The following is a 12,380-nucleotide window of genomic DNA, read 5'->3' as shown; positions in this document are numbered from 1 at the left end:
TACCCTAGCAATAACTTTCCCTTTATCTCTAGAAAGCATTAAGTAACAGGGTGGGTTTTTTAAATAAAAATATTTAGGAGCAGAAGATTCCTGTTCCTACATTCCTTAGGCACCGCTTTCTAAAATGATGGCATGAATTACAATAGAATTTAAATGAAGTATCTGAATATTCAATACAATAATTAACTTGGGCTAAATATCTGCTCTTCCTTCATAATGCAAGGATTGCAAGGCAGTATCTACCCCATTTTATGAAAAAAATAGTTCTTTGGTATACCTTGAGTCCTTTGGGGGATAGCAAGTTCATTTGTAGTTACCAAGAACTCAGTCCTACAGGCACCTTTCTTGCCTCTGGCTTCAGCAAATACAGAAAGACCTGGACGCAGTGTAGGAATCCCCAGAAAACAGAGTTGTGAAACAAGATTGCAGTTTCTTCAAAAGTGTCCATAGCTGTCCATAGTGTTCTGAGGCAAAAACTAACAAAATTTCAATGACAGAGAGAGTACTCATTTTTACTTTATTTTGTGTCAGCTGTGCCTTGAAGAGTTCAAAATTAAGTTGGGATTTGTCACTAGACCCTTTCTAGAACGGGTTTAACCCTCTTCTTGTATATAAGCATCAGCTAATTACTATGGGTTTATCCCATTGTTATCAGAAAGCCATCAAAAATATCTCTCTGGACTAACACAGTCAGGTGTATGTACGCTTGAATAAATGATATTTTTTGTCCTTTGTTTAAAAAAGAAGATTAAAAAACTCAGTATATTTTTAAATGGACTCAGAAAAGATATTTTTGTTTTTCTTAGCAGATATTTTAAAAAAAGAGAATATTCACTTCTAGACTAAAAAAGAAAAAAGTTGGAGTAAAATTTTCATTTCCATTTTTTCAGCTTGACTTTGTTAATTCTAAATTTTGACAATTTTAAAAAGAAAAATCTCACCTTGAAACAAAAAATTGAACTATTTATTTTTATATATATCAAAATTAAAACTCCAACATCTTCAATTCGGCCTTGCTTGTTTGACTGTTAGCATTCTTTGAATTCACTCAAAATACACATTTCGGTTGACTGGGATCCCATAATTTCCTCCTACCAATTTAACCCTCAAAATTCTTGAGTCTCCTTGTAGCTATATGTTTTATTCATTTGACTAAGTTATGTATTCACTTCAGTTACTGATGAGGCTGTAATTCACAGAGATTTAGCTAAGTTAAACAAGTCTGTTCTGGTAGCTCTTAAGCACAGTCTGCAGCAGCAGATAATTCAGCATGTGGTGTAAGACCCACACAAAATATGGAGCATTTGGCAGGGAGCTACACCACTGAGCTCCAGTCATATCTCTACCCCTTCAGTGCTAGTAAAACCTGAGAAAGCTGGTTTGCACACACCTGTATTTTCTGTCATCACAGTCACTATAGACTATGGTGCAGCCACTACATATATGTTTAGACTTGGTAGTCGAGTTTAATAATTTATGTATCTCTTTCTATAGTTTTTTTGTATTTATTTTATTTTAATTCAGCTCGTAGGTTTTTAGTAGCTTAATAACTTAGTAAATGTCCCCACGTCCTTAGCATCTCTACTCTACTCTACATCCCACTCCTTCACAAGATGGCTTCAATGACCAGTCCCACTCACCATTGTAGTTTCTGCTATTGAACCAAAGCTGTTGATAAATATGTTGCAGGTAACATTTACAGGAGGACCTGCAAGTTGAACAATAAATAGAAAAATTGACAGGTTGTGTTCATGACATATATTAAGTATTGTTGTTCTCTTGCCAATGGCATCATAGCACTTACCATTGTGGTTTCTGTGACTGATCCAAAACTGTTGATAAAAATATTGCAAGTAACGTTTACTGGAGGACCTGTGGAATGCAATAAAAATGTTGCAATATACATTGAAACAAAAGTACAGATCCCTCAGCCTCCGTACAATCTGGTACAGATGTGGCTGAAAACAAGTAGAAAGTGAGTTTTCACAAACAGATCATGTAAATATCAATCAACAGAGAAACATTATCGACACTGATTTAATTAACCTAGTTTCATTGGAAGTTGTAACATAAAAGCACAGAACTACATCCTTGCATTTAAGGATTTATGAGGAGAGTTGAGTGAGGGCATGAGCATAACCATTTTTCCTTTATCCACAGTACCAGAGCATAATATGCTTTAGCATTGCAACCACTCCTCTCTCTCTCCCTTCTCAGACTTAAAATCAAATCTCTCCACACCTATTCCACTCTGTATGCAAAGGCTTGCCACTGAAATTCCCAGCAAGGGCCACTTTTCACGTTGACTCCAGTCCACTGAAAATGGACTTATACAAGCAGCTCTTTGCGTACCTGATCTGGAGATGTCTACCTTTCCATAAACAAATATTTTAACAATATCTGTTCTGGCTTGACACAGCTTTCATTAAAAAACCATTTGTGCTCTCTTCCTTCCCACCTCCTTTCCTGCTATTCAGCAGTCACTGACTTGCAGCAGAATGAATGGGGACTTAATATTTAATTAGTTATCTATTAGCCTCCTATTTTTTTCAGGCATGAAAAAATAAACTGGGATTCTCAACTGAATCAAAAAAAGATTAGTGCTAAATGCATGAATTTCAGTGACACAACAAAAGCTGATACAAGCACTGATTATCAAATACTTTCTTATCTCTTTTATCATTATTATTTTTAACCACATAATTTTCGTTATGTTAAAAAAATAATGTCAGTCCACAGAATATAAATACCTACATTTGGTGTCATATTTATATCTGAAATTGCTTTACAAAAGATGGAAACATTATTACTTTCTTTTTTGAAAAATGGAAAGATAAAGTAATGTGCCCATTGAAACCCAGTACACCGTCAACTTCCTGAGTGCTAGACCACCCACCTTTGAGGAAACAAACTAAAGGTTTTGGGAAGAAAAACCACAACAGTAGTATGTTTTGAGAATGTTAAATTCCAATGAAGTGTGCTGTTCAACTTGGTTTTTGCAACAGTTGTTTTTAAAAAAACACTTCCTTTTTAAGTTTTAAATGTTCTTTCAACACCAAGCTGAAACAAGTCAAATAGTCTGTTGTTCTCCATAGTATGATTTTTTTTCTTTAACTTGATGATATTTTACTAGCTGGGCAGCTTGATCAATATATTTCTCTACATCCAAACAAACAGAATCACTGAATCATTGAAATTGGAAGGAGCCTCTGGACATCATGCAGTCCCCCTAGTCTATCTACTCCCAGAGCATGACCAGCTATAGCAGGTTGCTCAGGACCATGTCCCATCAGTTTTTGAGTATCTCCAGGGATGGAGACTCCACAGCTTCTCAGAGCAAAGTGTGTCAGTCCTCAGTCACCCTCACAGTAAAAGGGTTTTCTTATGTTTAAGAAATGTCCTGTGTTTCAGTTTGTGCCCAGTGCCTCTTCTCCTGTAACTGGGCACCACTGAGAAGAATCTGGCTTCATCTTCTTTACTTACCCCGCATCGGTTATTTGTGCACATGGATAAGATCCCCTTGAACCTTCTCTTCTCCAGGCTGCACAGCCTCGGCAGTCTCAGCCTCTTCTTGTATGACAGATCCTCCAATTTTTTAATCACCTTCATGACCCTTTGCTGGGTCCATACTAGTAAGTCCATGTTTCTCTTGTAATGGGGAGTCCAGAGCTGGACCCGGAACTCCAGATGTGTCGCACCAGTGCTGAGGAGAGTGAAGGATCCCCTCCCTCAACCTGCTGGCCATGCTCTGCCTAATGCAGCCCAGGAGGCTACTGGGCTTCTTTGCTGCAAGGGCACATTGCTGGCTGATGTTCAACTTTGTGTCCACTGGAACCGCTGTGGCCTTTTCTGCAAAGCTGTATTCCAGCTGGACATCTCCCAAATTGTTCCTTCCCAGGTGCAGGACTGAATTTCACCTTGCTGAACATAGTGAGAATCCTGTTGGCCCATTTCTGCAGCCTATCCAGGTCCCTCTGAACAGCAGTACAACCCTCTAGGGCATCAACCATTCCTCTCAGTCTTGTACCTCCTGCAAACTTGTTGAGCATGCACTCTGTCCCATTATCCGGGTAATTAACGAAGATGTTAAACAGTATTGGCCAAGTATCGCCTCTTCAGTACACCAGTAGTGGCTGGCCTCCAGCTGGGCTTCATGCTGCTGATCACAACCTATTGAGCATCGTAAATCTTCCAGTTTTCCCTGTACCTCGCTGTCCATTTAGCTGGGCTATTCTAATAGTTTGTCTGTAAGGATGTTCTTAGAGGCAGCGACAAAAGCCTTGCTAAAGTTGAAATAAACAACATCCGCTGCTCTGCCCACATCCATGAAGCCAGTCAAGTCATCAAAAAAGGCTATCAGCATGGTCAGGAGTGATTTCCCCTTCATAAACCCATGGTGACTACCCCCAGTCCTCTTCCTCTCCTTCATATCTGGAAATGGCTTCAAGGAGAATTTGCTCCAGTCTTCAAGGTAAGGCTGGCCAACCTGTAGTTCCTGGACTGTCCTCCTTGTCCTTCTTGAAGGTAGGAGTGACTTTTTTTTTCCTGTGACGAGGAACCTCCTCCAGTTACCATGACCTTTCAAAGATACTTAATAATGGCCTCCCAATGTCATGAGCCAGCTCCCTCAGCACTGGTGGGTGCTTCCTATGAGGTCCCATGGACTTTTTTCTGTCCAGTTTGCCTAAATGCTCGGTAATCTGATTCTTCTTCACTGATTCTTTTCTTGATCTGGTCTTTCATAGGTCTCAGGGGTGTGGGATTCCTGAAGACTAGTCTTACCAGTAAAGACTGAGGTGAAGGAGTCATTGACTACCTGGCATTTTCTTACGCTCATGATCAACTTTTCTTTGATCTTATGGTGTTGACTTGCAAAAGTCACCATGTGTAAACATCACAGCTTCCAATTCCTAAATGCCAGCAGAACCCAGTAAACATGTTTACCTATGTTAGGAAAACATGTTTACCTGTGTTAGGAAATATGCTACCTCATCAGAGACTGCAGTTCAGTTGTACACAAAGCAGGTACATTCTAGAACACTGTATCTTACAACAAAGCGAATATCTCCCTCCATTTCTCTACTCAGTTGTACACCATCTTTAACTTACGTTCTGCTGGTAGATGTGGAATAGTATAAGAATTCAGTAAAGTCAGTTAAAAAAAAGGTTCATGACCATCTGAGGAACCTGAATATACACAAGTCTATGGGACCTGATGAGATGCATCCCAGACTACTGAGGGAATGGGCTGATGTAGTTACCAAGCCACTCTCCATAATATTTGAAAAGTCATGGCAGTCAGATGAAGTCCCTGGTGACTGGAAAAAGAGAAACATTGCACCTGTTTTTAAAAAGGGCAGAAAGAAGGACCCTGGAATCTACCAACCTGTCAGCCTCACCTCTGTGCCTGGGATGATCATGGAACAGATCCCCCTAGAAGCTATGCTGTGGCATGGAGGACATGGAGGACAGGGAGGTGATTCGACACAGCCAGCATGGCTTCACCAAGGGGAATTCCTGCCTGACCAACCTAGTGGTCTTCTATGATTGAGGGACTATACCAATGGACCAGGAAAACACTATGGATGTCATCTATCTGGATTTCTGTAAGGCCTTTGACACAGTCTCCCACAACATCCTTCTCTCTAAATTGGAAAGATACAGATTTGACAGGTGGACTGTTTGGTGGACAAGGAATTGGTTGGATGGTCACATCCAGTCAATGGCTCAATATCCAGATGGAGATCGGTGACAAGTAGTGTCCCTCAGGGGTCCATACTGGGACCAGTACTGTTTAATATCTTCATCAATGACATAGTGGGATTGAATACACCCTCAGCAAATTTGCAGACGACACCAAGCTGAGTGGTGCAGCTGAGATGTCCGAGGGAAGGGTTGTCATCCAGAGGGACTGTGTGGGCTTCATGAGGTTCAACGAGGCCAAGTACAAGGTCCTGTACATGGGTCGGGGCAAATCCCAGTATGAATACAGGCTGGGAGATGAAGGAATCAAGAGGAGCCCTGAGGAGAAGGACTTGGGTGTGTGGGTGGATGAAAAACTGGACATCAGCCGACAAAGTGCACGTGTAGTCCAGAAAGCCAACCGTGTCCTGGGTTGTGTGAAAAGAAGTGTGGCCAGCAGGTTGAGAGAGGTGATCCTCCCCCTCTAATCCACTCTGGTGCAATCCCATCTGCAGTACTGCATCCAGTTCTGGAGGTCTTGGCAAAAGAAAGACATGGACCTGTTGGAGCGAGTCCAGATGAGGGCCACAAAAATGATCAGAGGGATGGAACACATCTCTTATGAGGAAAGGCTGAGAGAGCTGGGGTTGTTCAGCCTGGAGAAGAGAAGGCTTCAGGGAGACCTTACAGTGGCCTTCTAGTACCCAAAGGAGCCTACAGGAAAGATGGGGACAAACTTTTTAGCAGGGCCTGTTGCAACAGGACATGGACTAATGGTTTCAAACTAGAGGAGGGCAGATTTAGACTGGATATAAGCAAGAAATTTTTTACAATGAGCGTGGTGAAACACAGGAATAGGTTGCCCAGAGAGGTGGTAGATGCCCCATCCCTGGAAATGTTCAAGGTCAGGTTGGAACGGGTCTCTGAGCAACCTGGTCTAGTTGAAGATGTCCCAGCTCATTGCAAGGGGGTTGGACTAGATAGCTTCTAAAGGTCCCTTCCAACCTAAACTGTTCTATGATTCTATGATTCAATAAACCTAAGTACTGCCAGCAAAACCGGTCACGTTCTCTTCAACCACAAAGTTTTCTGGAAAGAGCTTTATTGGTGAGATATCACGAATCAATTTTTTTTTCTGATTATTTATATTTGTTTAGAAGATCAAAAGTGTAATGCAAGATTTGCAACTAAATGAGAACAGAAGATACTTATCAGAGGATCTTAAAACCTAAACTTTTGATCATATAACTTACAGATTCTAAGCTAAAAGTCCAACTTCCTCTTAAAGTCAATCTGCTAGTGATGGGGTTTCTACATGTGCATAGGAAACATGAGCCAAATGAAGTAGATAAGAAAAAGATAAATAACTGGGCACCGAAGTTTGCAATTGTTTTTATTCTTTTGTTATTGATCTTTTTTTCCTACTGTTGACATTCTAGTGGGGAAGAGGTGTATAGTTGTACATCTTAAGGAAGAAGTGCGCTTTAATGAGAGCACACGACACCTTTTTTTCCAGTGAAACATTCCACACACTCCCTCCTACAAGATTCTTCTAATCTAATAGTTCATTAAAAATGAAAGCAGTAAACTTCTGTGAAGTGTATCCAAGGTTTAAGAACATAATCTAAAACTCTTCAAAGGCAATGGAAACATTTAATTTCACTTTACTGCCTAAAATGTAAAAAGAGTTGATATTACCTCTAAAAAATTAAGTGAAGTATACTTTATAATGAAATACTTTTTTCCACCTAGTTTTCCTTTTGTCATCTCCAATGCAACAGTGTAACAGTCTGGGTGCTTTTCGGGCACATTCAAGATAATCAAAGTGATTTTTGAGTCATAAGGAAAATGTCTGTTTCATGAAAGGACTCAGGCAAAAAAACCCATAACCAAAACAGGTAGCTAATGCTCAAATACACCAGAAAGTAGATGTCTGATATTCTGACAAACAGCTAAGATGTCACTTCTGTTCCCTGCAGCTCCCATCCCTCTGCTTCCCCAGAGGGTCTGCTGCTGCTGCTAGTTGACACAACTCTCCAATACTCTGCCTTCTTGAAAAGCCCTCTGACACTATGATGTGTCATACACCTCCTGTGACTTTGGGGCACTTAGCATCTACAGTAAGTCCTCAGCACTCATCTGCTTACCTTACACACAAAAAACCTGAATATACTGAATTTTCCCCTGAATTTGCTGTGGCATATTGCCTCATAGCTCCTGTACCAAAGGTGGCTGTGACCTTGCTGCCATCTGGCTAGAGAGTGAAACCTTTCCTTGTCAGCTGCCAGAGGGAGTGGATCCATCCCAATGCATAGGGGAGTCCCCATGTTCAGTGATGAGTGCCGAAAGACATACACTGAACCCAGTCCAGATGTTAGCTGCAGCTTTTGCTGAATATTCTCCAGTATCAATAATACAAGGGCCCAAAGCTTCCTTCATTTGGTAGGTTCTTAAGATTTACTTGTACTCTTGCCCTGGAGATCATCCTAACTGCATCTAATCATATCTGTATTCTTACATCCATCCCAACTCTGCTTTTTTGGTGTACAGTTTCCAGGCTGCACTTGGTAGCCTTTTTCTCTTCGCATTAATTTTGGCCATATAGCTAAAATGCCCATAGTGGGAATATTATAATCATGCAAGAGATTTAAAATGACACCTGTGCACTTGCCAATTTTCTTTGAGATGTGTATTTATTAAGGCATTTCCTAAGGCAAACTATAATACAGTACACATACACACAGAGAACTGTAGGCAAAGCAAAGAGTTGTGGAGGAAAAATGAGAGATAACAAGGCAGAATCACCTCATGGAATGACAGTGAAAATATTGGCTAGGTATTTACAGATCTGTGAAAAATCTTGTGTCTTTCACTATACGTAGTGGTTTTCAGTCTACCTTCTGACTTTAGCCCATGTGCCAATGGAAAGAGTTTTTTCCCACCATCTCGAATGGTTGATTTTGGTCCGCGTACAGGGGAGAAAGGTGAGCTGAACTGGCCTACTCACCTTACCACAGAGAGCAGAATAAGCATCAGGACTGTTTGAAAATACTAAAGTTAATTCCACCTGAGTGTGGGGATAGAGCAGTGGTACAGGAACAGGACCAAGGGGCAAAGTGAGGAGGCAGTGATCCCATCAAGGACTGAGCATCCATTTGTCTGTGGAGCAGAGATTTCATGTCCGAGCTCAAACAAGGGAGGCAATAAAAATGTAGGTGAGGGCAGGACAAAGACCCACATGCTGACCTGAGCACTGGTAACACAGATCCCAGGAAAGCAGGGGATGGTAGCAGAGCTTGTTGGAGATGGTTTATTTATCGCCAGTTCTGGAGGCAGCTGAGGTTTTAGCCACCATTTCTCCTCCACCAAACTGAACAGCCTCCTATGTCCTGCACAGTCCTTATGAGACCTGAAAAAGAGCTAACTCCTATGGAGGGCTCTGCTTTTGCAGCTGCAGTGCTACAGGTGCCTGAATTACCACTTCAAGAGCTTGCCAATGCATCTCTTCATGGCCCTGCAGGCACATCCCTGTAAGTCAGACAGCAAGACTGAACTACTGCTGGAACATCTCAGCTGGCCATGGTCATTAGACAGGAGCAAATTGTTTATCATCCTACCTTCCTCCCTGCTCAGAGTGTGGCAGGCAGGCTAAGGACTGGAGAAGTGCTACCAAAGACAGCTCAGGCAATCCTGTGGCCAGGGACCATGTATATTGGGTCAGGGAGATAAAGGTGGCTTTGATGCACTAGAAAAGATCCACGGCGATCTTGCAGCTACCCCAGAAGCAGTCCAGCTTGCACACTTGTATTCAAGGATCTGTACAACTCATGGTCCAACCCCTGACGAGAAAATTCATGATTTAACAATTTTGCTTAAGGTTCTAGTAAGAAAGCAGGAGACACACCACAGGTAGTCTTTATTGCAAGTACCTAGGTAAGCCTTCTGTCTTTCTCTAGCATTCTGCCTTTGGGCAAAACCAATGTTTTCCTCCATTTAAACATCACCATCTCATTAGAGTGTTAACAGCAAGGGAAATGTATCAGTCACAGGAGGCAAAATTAATGACATTAGGACAACATAGTTACCCTAAGGGTTACAAATCAAGGTGACATTTCTTGTTGAGGAGTGTTGCTTTCCATTTAAGAGGTTGTCTTTCTATGGGATTTCTGTGGAGTGCATCGCACTGACTCCATAAGTATAATCATGCCCAGTAAACAGATAATTACTTCTTCTTTAGAAGTGTTCACCACAATCTAGCCTACCACAGAAATTACTATGCTTATGTCACTTTTATTTTTAATTGATGACAATACTACCTACTAAACAAACAAACAAACAAACCTCCAAATGCCAAAAATACTCGCAAGGGCAGAAATCTCAACAACCTCTGAAATACAGTAATTGTATGGTACTTTGCACTGATGCATTTTCTGGAAAAATCAAATAAAGACAAAATTATGGTTCTGCTCCATCAAGCTAAAACCAACACACTCTGAAAGTTCATCTGCCATATATAACAGCTTAGCTTGCCTTGAATACCATATCTCCTGGTGGGAATGTGGTAACTGTTTTGGGTGCTTACTGTTGCATCTGAGACTCAGAGTTATACTCTGTAACATCAATACACATTTATGATCAACAGAATAAGGCTAAGAGCCACGAAGGCACTTACAGAGCCAGAGTAAGACCTGCGGAGATATTTAGGTGTCTAAATCCTTTTTAGGACTCTCATTCCCACTAATATCACTGAGCCCAAACACTACCAAGTATCTGAGGAATATATGTGAGCAACATTGCTTATGACAATGATATTTACAGACTGGAGAAGACACAACATGCCCTACCCAAAGCAGGCGAGAGATAGAGGCAAAGCTGAATGGAATCGGCAGGAAAGCACTACAGACAGAAGAAAGTACAATTTTTCCCTAGTTCTAGCTGGCTATTTCCAGAAGTACACAGGCAGGCACACACACAAATACAAATAAACAAAATGACATCAAGAGGACTCTTCTCTTACATGAAGATTTAAGCTGCTTCCCTTCACTTAGTTAACTTCAGAAAACATCTGAGCAATAATACAGCCTTATGACACTACCTGGATATAGAAAACGCAGGCGACATTCCAAAACTGAAAGCTCCTCTTCAGCAAAATACCATTGAGGCCTCACAAGACAAACACCCCAGTGATTGTCAGATCCAGGTGACTACAGAACGAGTCACAGAAAGAAAATGTCTCTGGAGTAAGTACAGCTAAAGCCATCTATATGTATACACTGACATTGTCTGAGGTCAAACAGTGAGTAATCAATTTCTGAAGTGGTATGTGAGTTTTCAGCTGTAGGACTATTACTAAATGTAATGGGAGTCATGCTGGTAGAATCCTATCAACGTTTCACGGAAGGTGAATCCCTACTAAGATGCACTTTTTTGTTCCTAAAGCTCTTGTGAAAATTGTTGGATTGGCATGCTTCACATTCAGCGAATGCCTTTTTACCCAGACCTAGCTGTGGAAGAAGAAGGTAAGTCTCGCACTACAAAACCTCTTCAGTTCTGCATTTGGCATTACATAGCATAGTCCATACGATGTGTTCATTCTTCCCTGCCTCTTTCTGCTGAGGCTGATAACAGAAATGTATTACTGTCAGCTCTGGGGTGCAGTGGGATATTTCCACATAGGTTATCTAATAGACACTGCACAAGAACAATTTTCAGGCACTATTTTATTTCACTCCACAAACCAGGAGCTCAGAAATGAAAAGCCCTTTAAACAGTTGACATGCTCCTGATTTACCCAGCTAACCTGAGGTAGTCTCAAAGAATATATAGCCACAGCAATCACAATGGATTGTATAAATGCACTGGAGCTGGCTTTCACATAGGTAGTTTGAGGGCTGCCGCCGATGTAGTCATGGCAGGCTGGAATTCACTGGAGGCCATTAACCTCGGGCATTATAGCTTGTGCTGAGCTCTGTATCATCTCGGTGTGGCACAGAGAACCTCTGAGCAAATTACTTGAAAGCTAACTCAGATATTTCTACACTAGCCTCAGTCACACTTGTGACTGAGTGCAGCGAGTCCCAGAGCTAAAGACTTCCATGTGCAAATAAGTGTGTGGAAGTAAATCTAAAACACAGTTAATCAGAAATCTTACATCTTGAAACTTCCCATTGGAACTCTAAACCTACAGTGCAAAGTTACTTCGCACTCAGATCAATTTTGAAAATATTCAAATAAATGTTTTAATTCTTCATAGGTCCATCAACCTTTTTTTTTTTTTCTGAGCTCTCTGCTCTTTCAAATCTTTCCATTCCAAGTCATGACAAGCACCTCACTGCAAGGCATATCTTTCTGAAGTCTTCCTTCCTCCAATGCAATAGAGCAATGGGTAGTATTTGGGGAAAACGAATTGTTTGCTTTTCTTATGACATGAAAAGATCCAGGCATGTACTTCTTTCCTTGTCACAAAACAGTGTTCACTGACTTGAGCAAATGGACAGGCAGAGTCTTTCAGCCTCACTGAAGAGCAGGTTGTAGAGATGCTCCTTGCACCTGATTCTGGGAAACTACTTGGTTGCTTTGCTGAAGACAGAGCTCTCTGCTGCTGATCTGCATGTGAACTGCATAATGTGTGCAGAGGCCTGGGACACGCCTGAATGTGGCTGCATAAAAGGTGGTATTATATCTCTAGTCATGAAATC

The 12,380-nt window shown here is 41.3% G+C and overlaps 1 protein-coding gene across 3 annotated transcripts in view; it reads right to left on the bottom strand.

The window, feature by feature from the left end:
* The window catches only part of GLRA2 (glycine receptor alpha 2), a 130,745-nt gene that overhangs the window by 105,419 nt on the left and 12,946 nt on the right, over nucleotides 1-12,380 (bottom strand). For 2 of the 3 annotated variants that reach the window (XM_086462707.1, XM_086462785.1), the window contains exon 3: nucleotides 1,805-1,872. In XM_086462707.1, the coding sequence (XP_086318833.1) occupies nucleotides 1,805-1,872 (68 nt within the window). Of the gene's footprint in view, nucleotides 1-1,640; nucleotides 1,709-1,804; nucleotides 1,873-12,380 lie in introns of all 3 variants that reach the window. The other variant, XM_086462859.1, reaches the window with a different exon arrangement.

The sequence above is a fragment of the Leptosomus discolor genome, chromosome 1 (assembly GCF_034619465.1).
Source record: "Leptosomus discolor isolate bLepDis1 chromosome 1, bLepDis1.hap2, whole genome shotgun sequence".
Classification (NCBI taxonomy): domain Eukaryota; kingdom Metazoa; phylum Chordata; class Aves; order Leptosomiformes; family Leptosomidae; genus Leptosomus; species Leptosomus discolor.
This window is presented reverse-complemented; position numbering and strand designations above follow the sequence as displayed.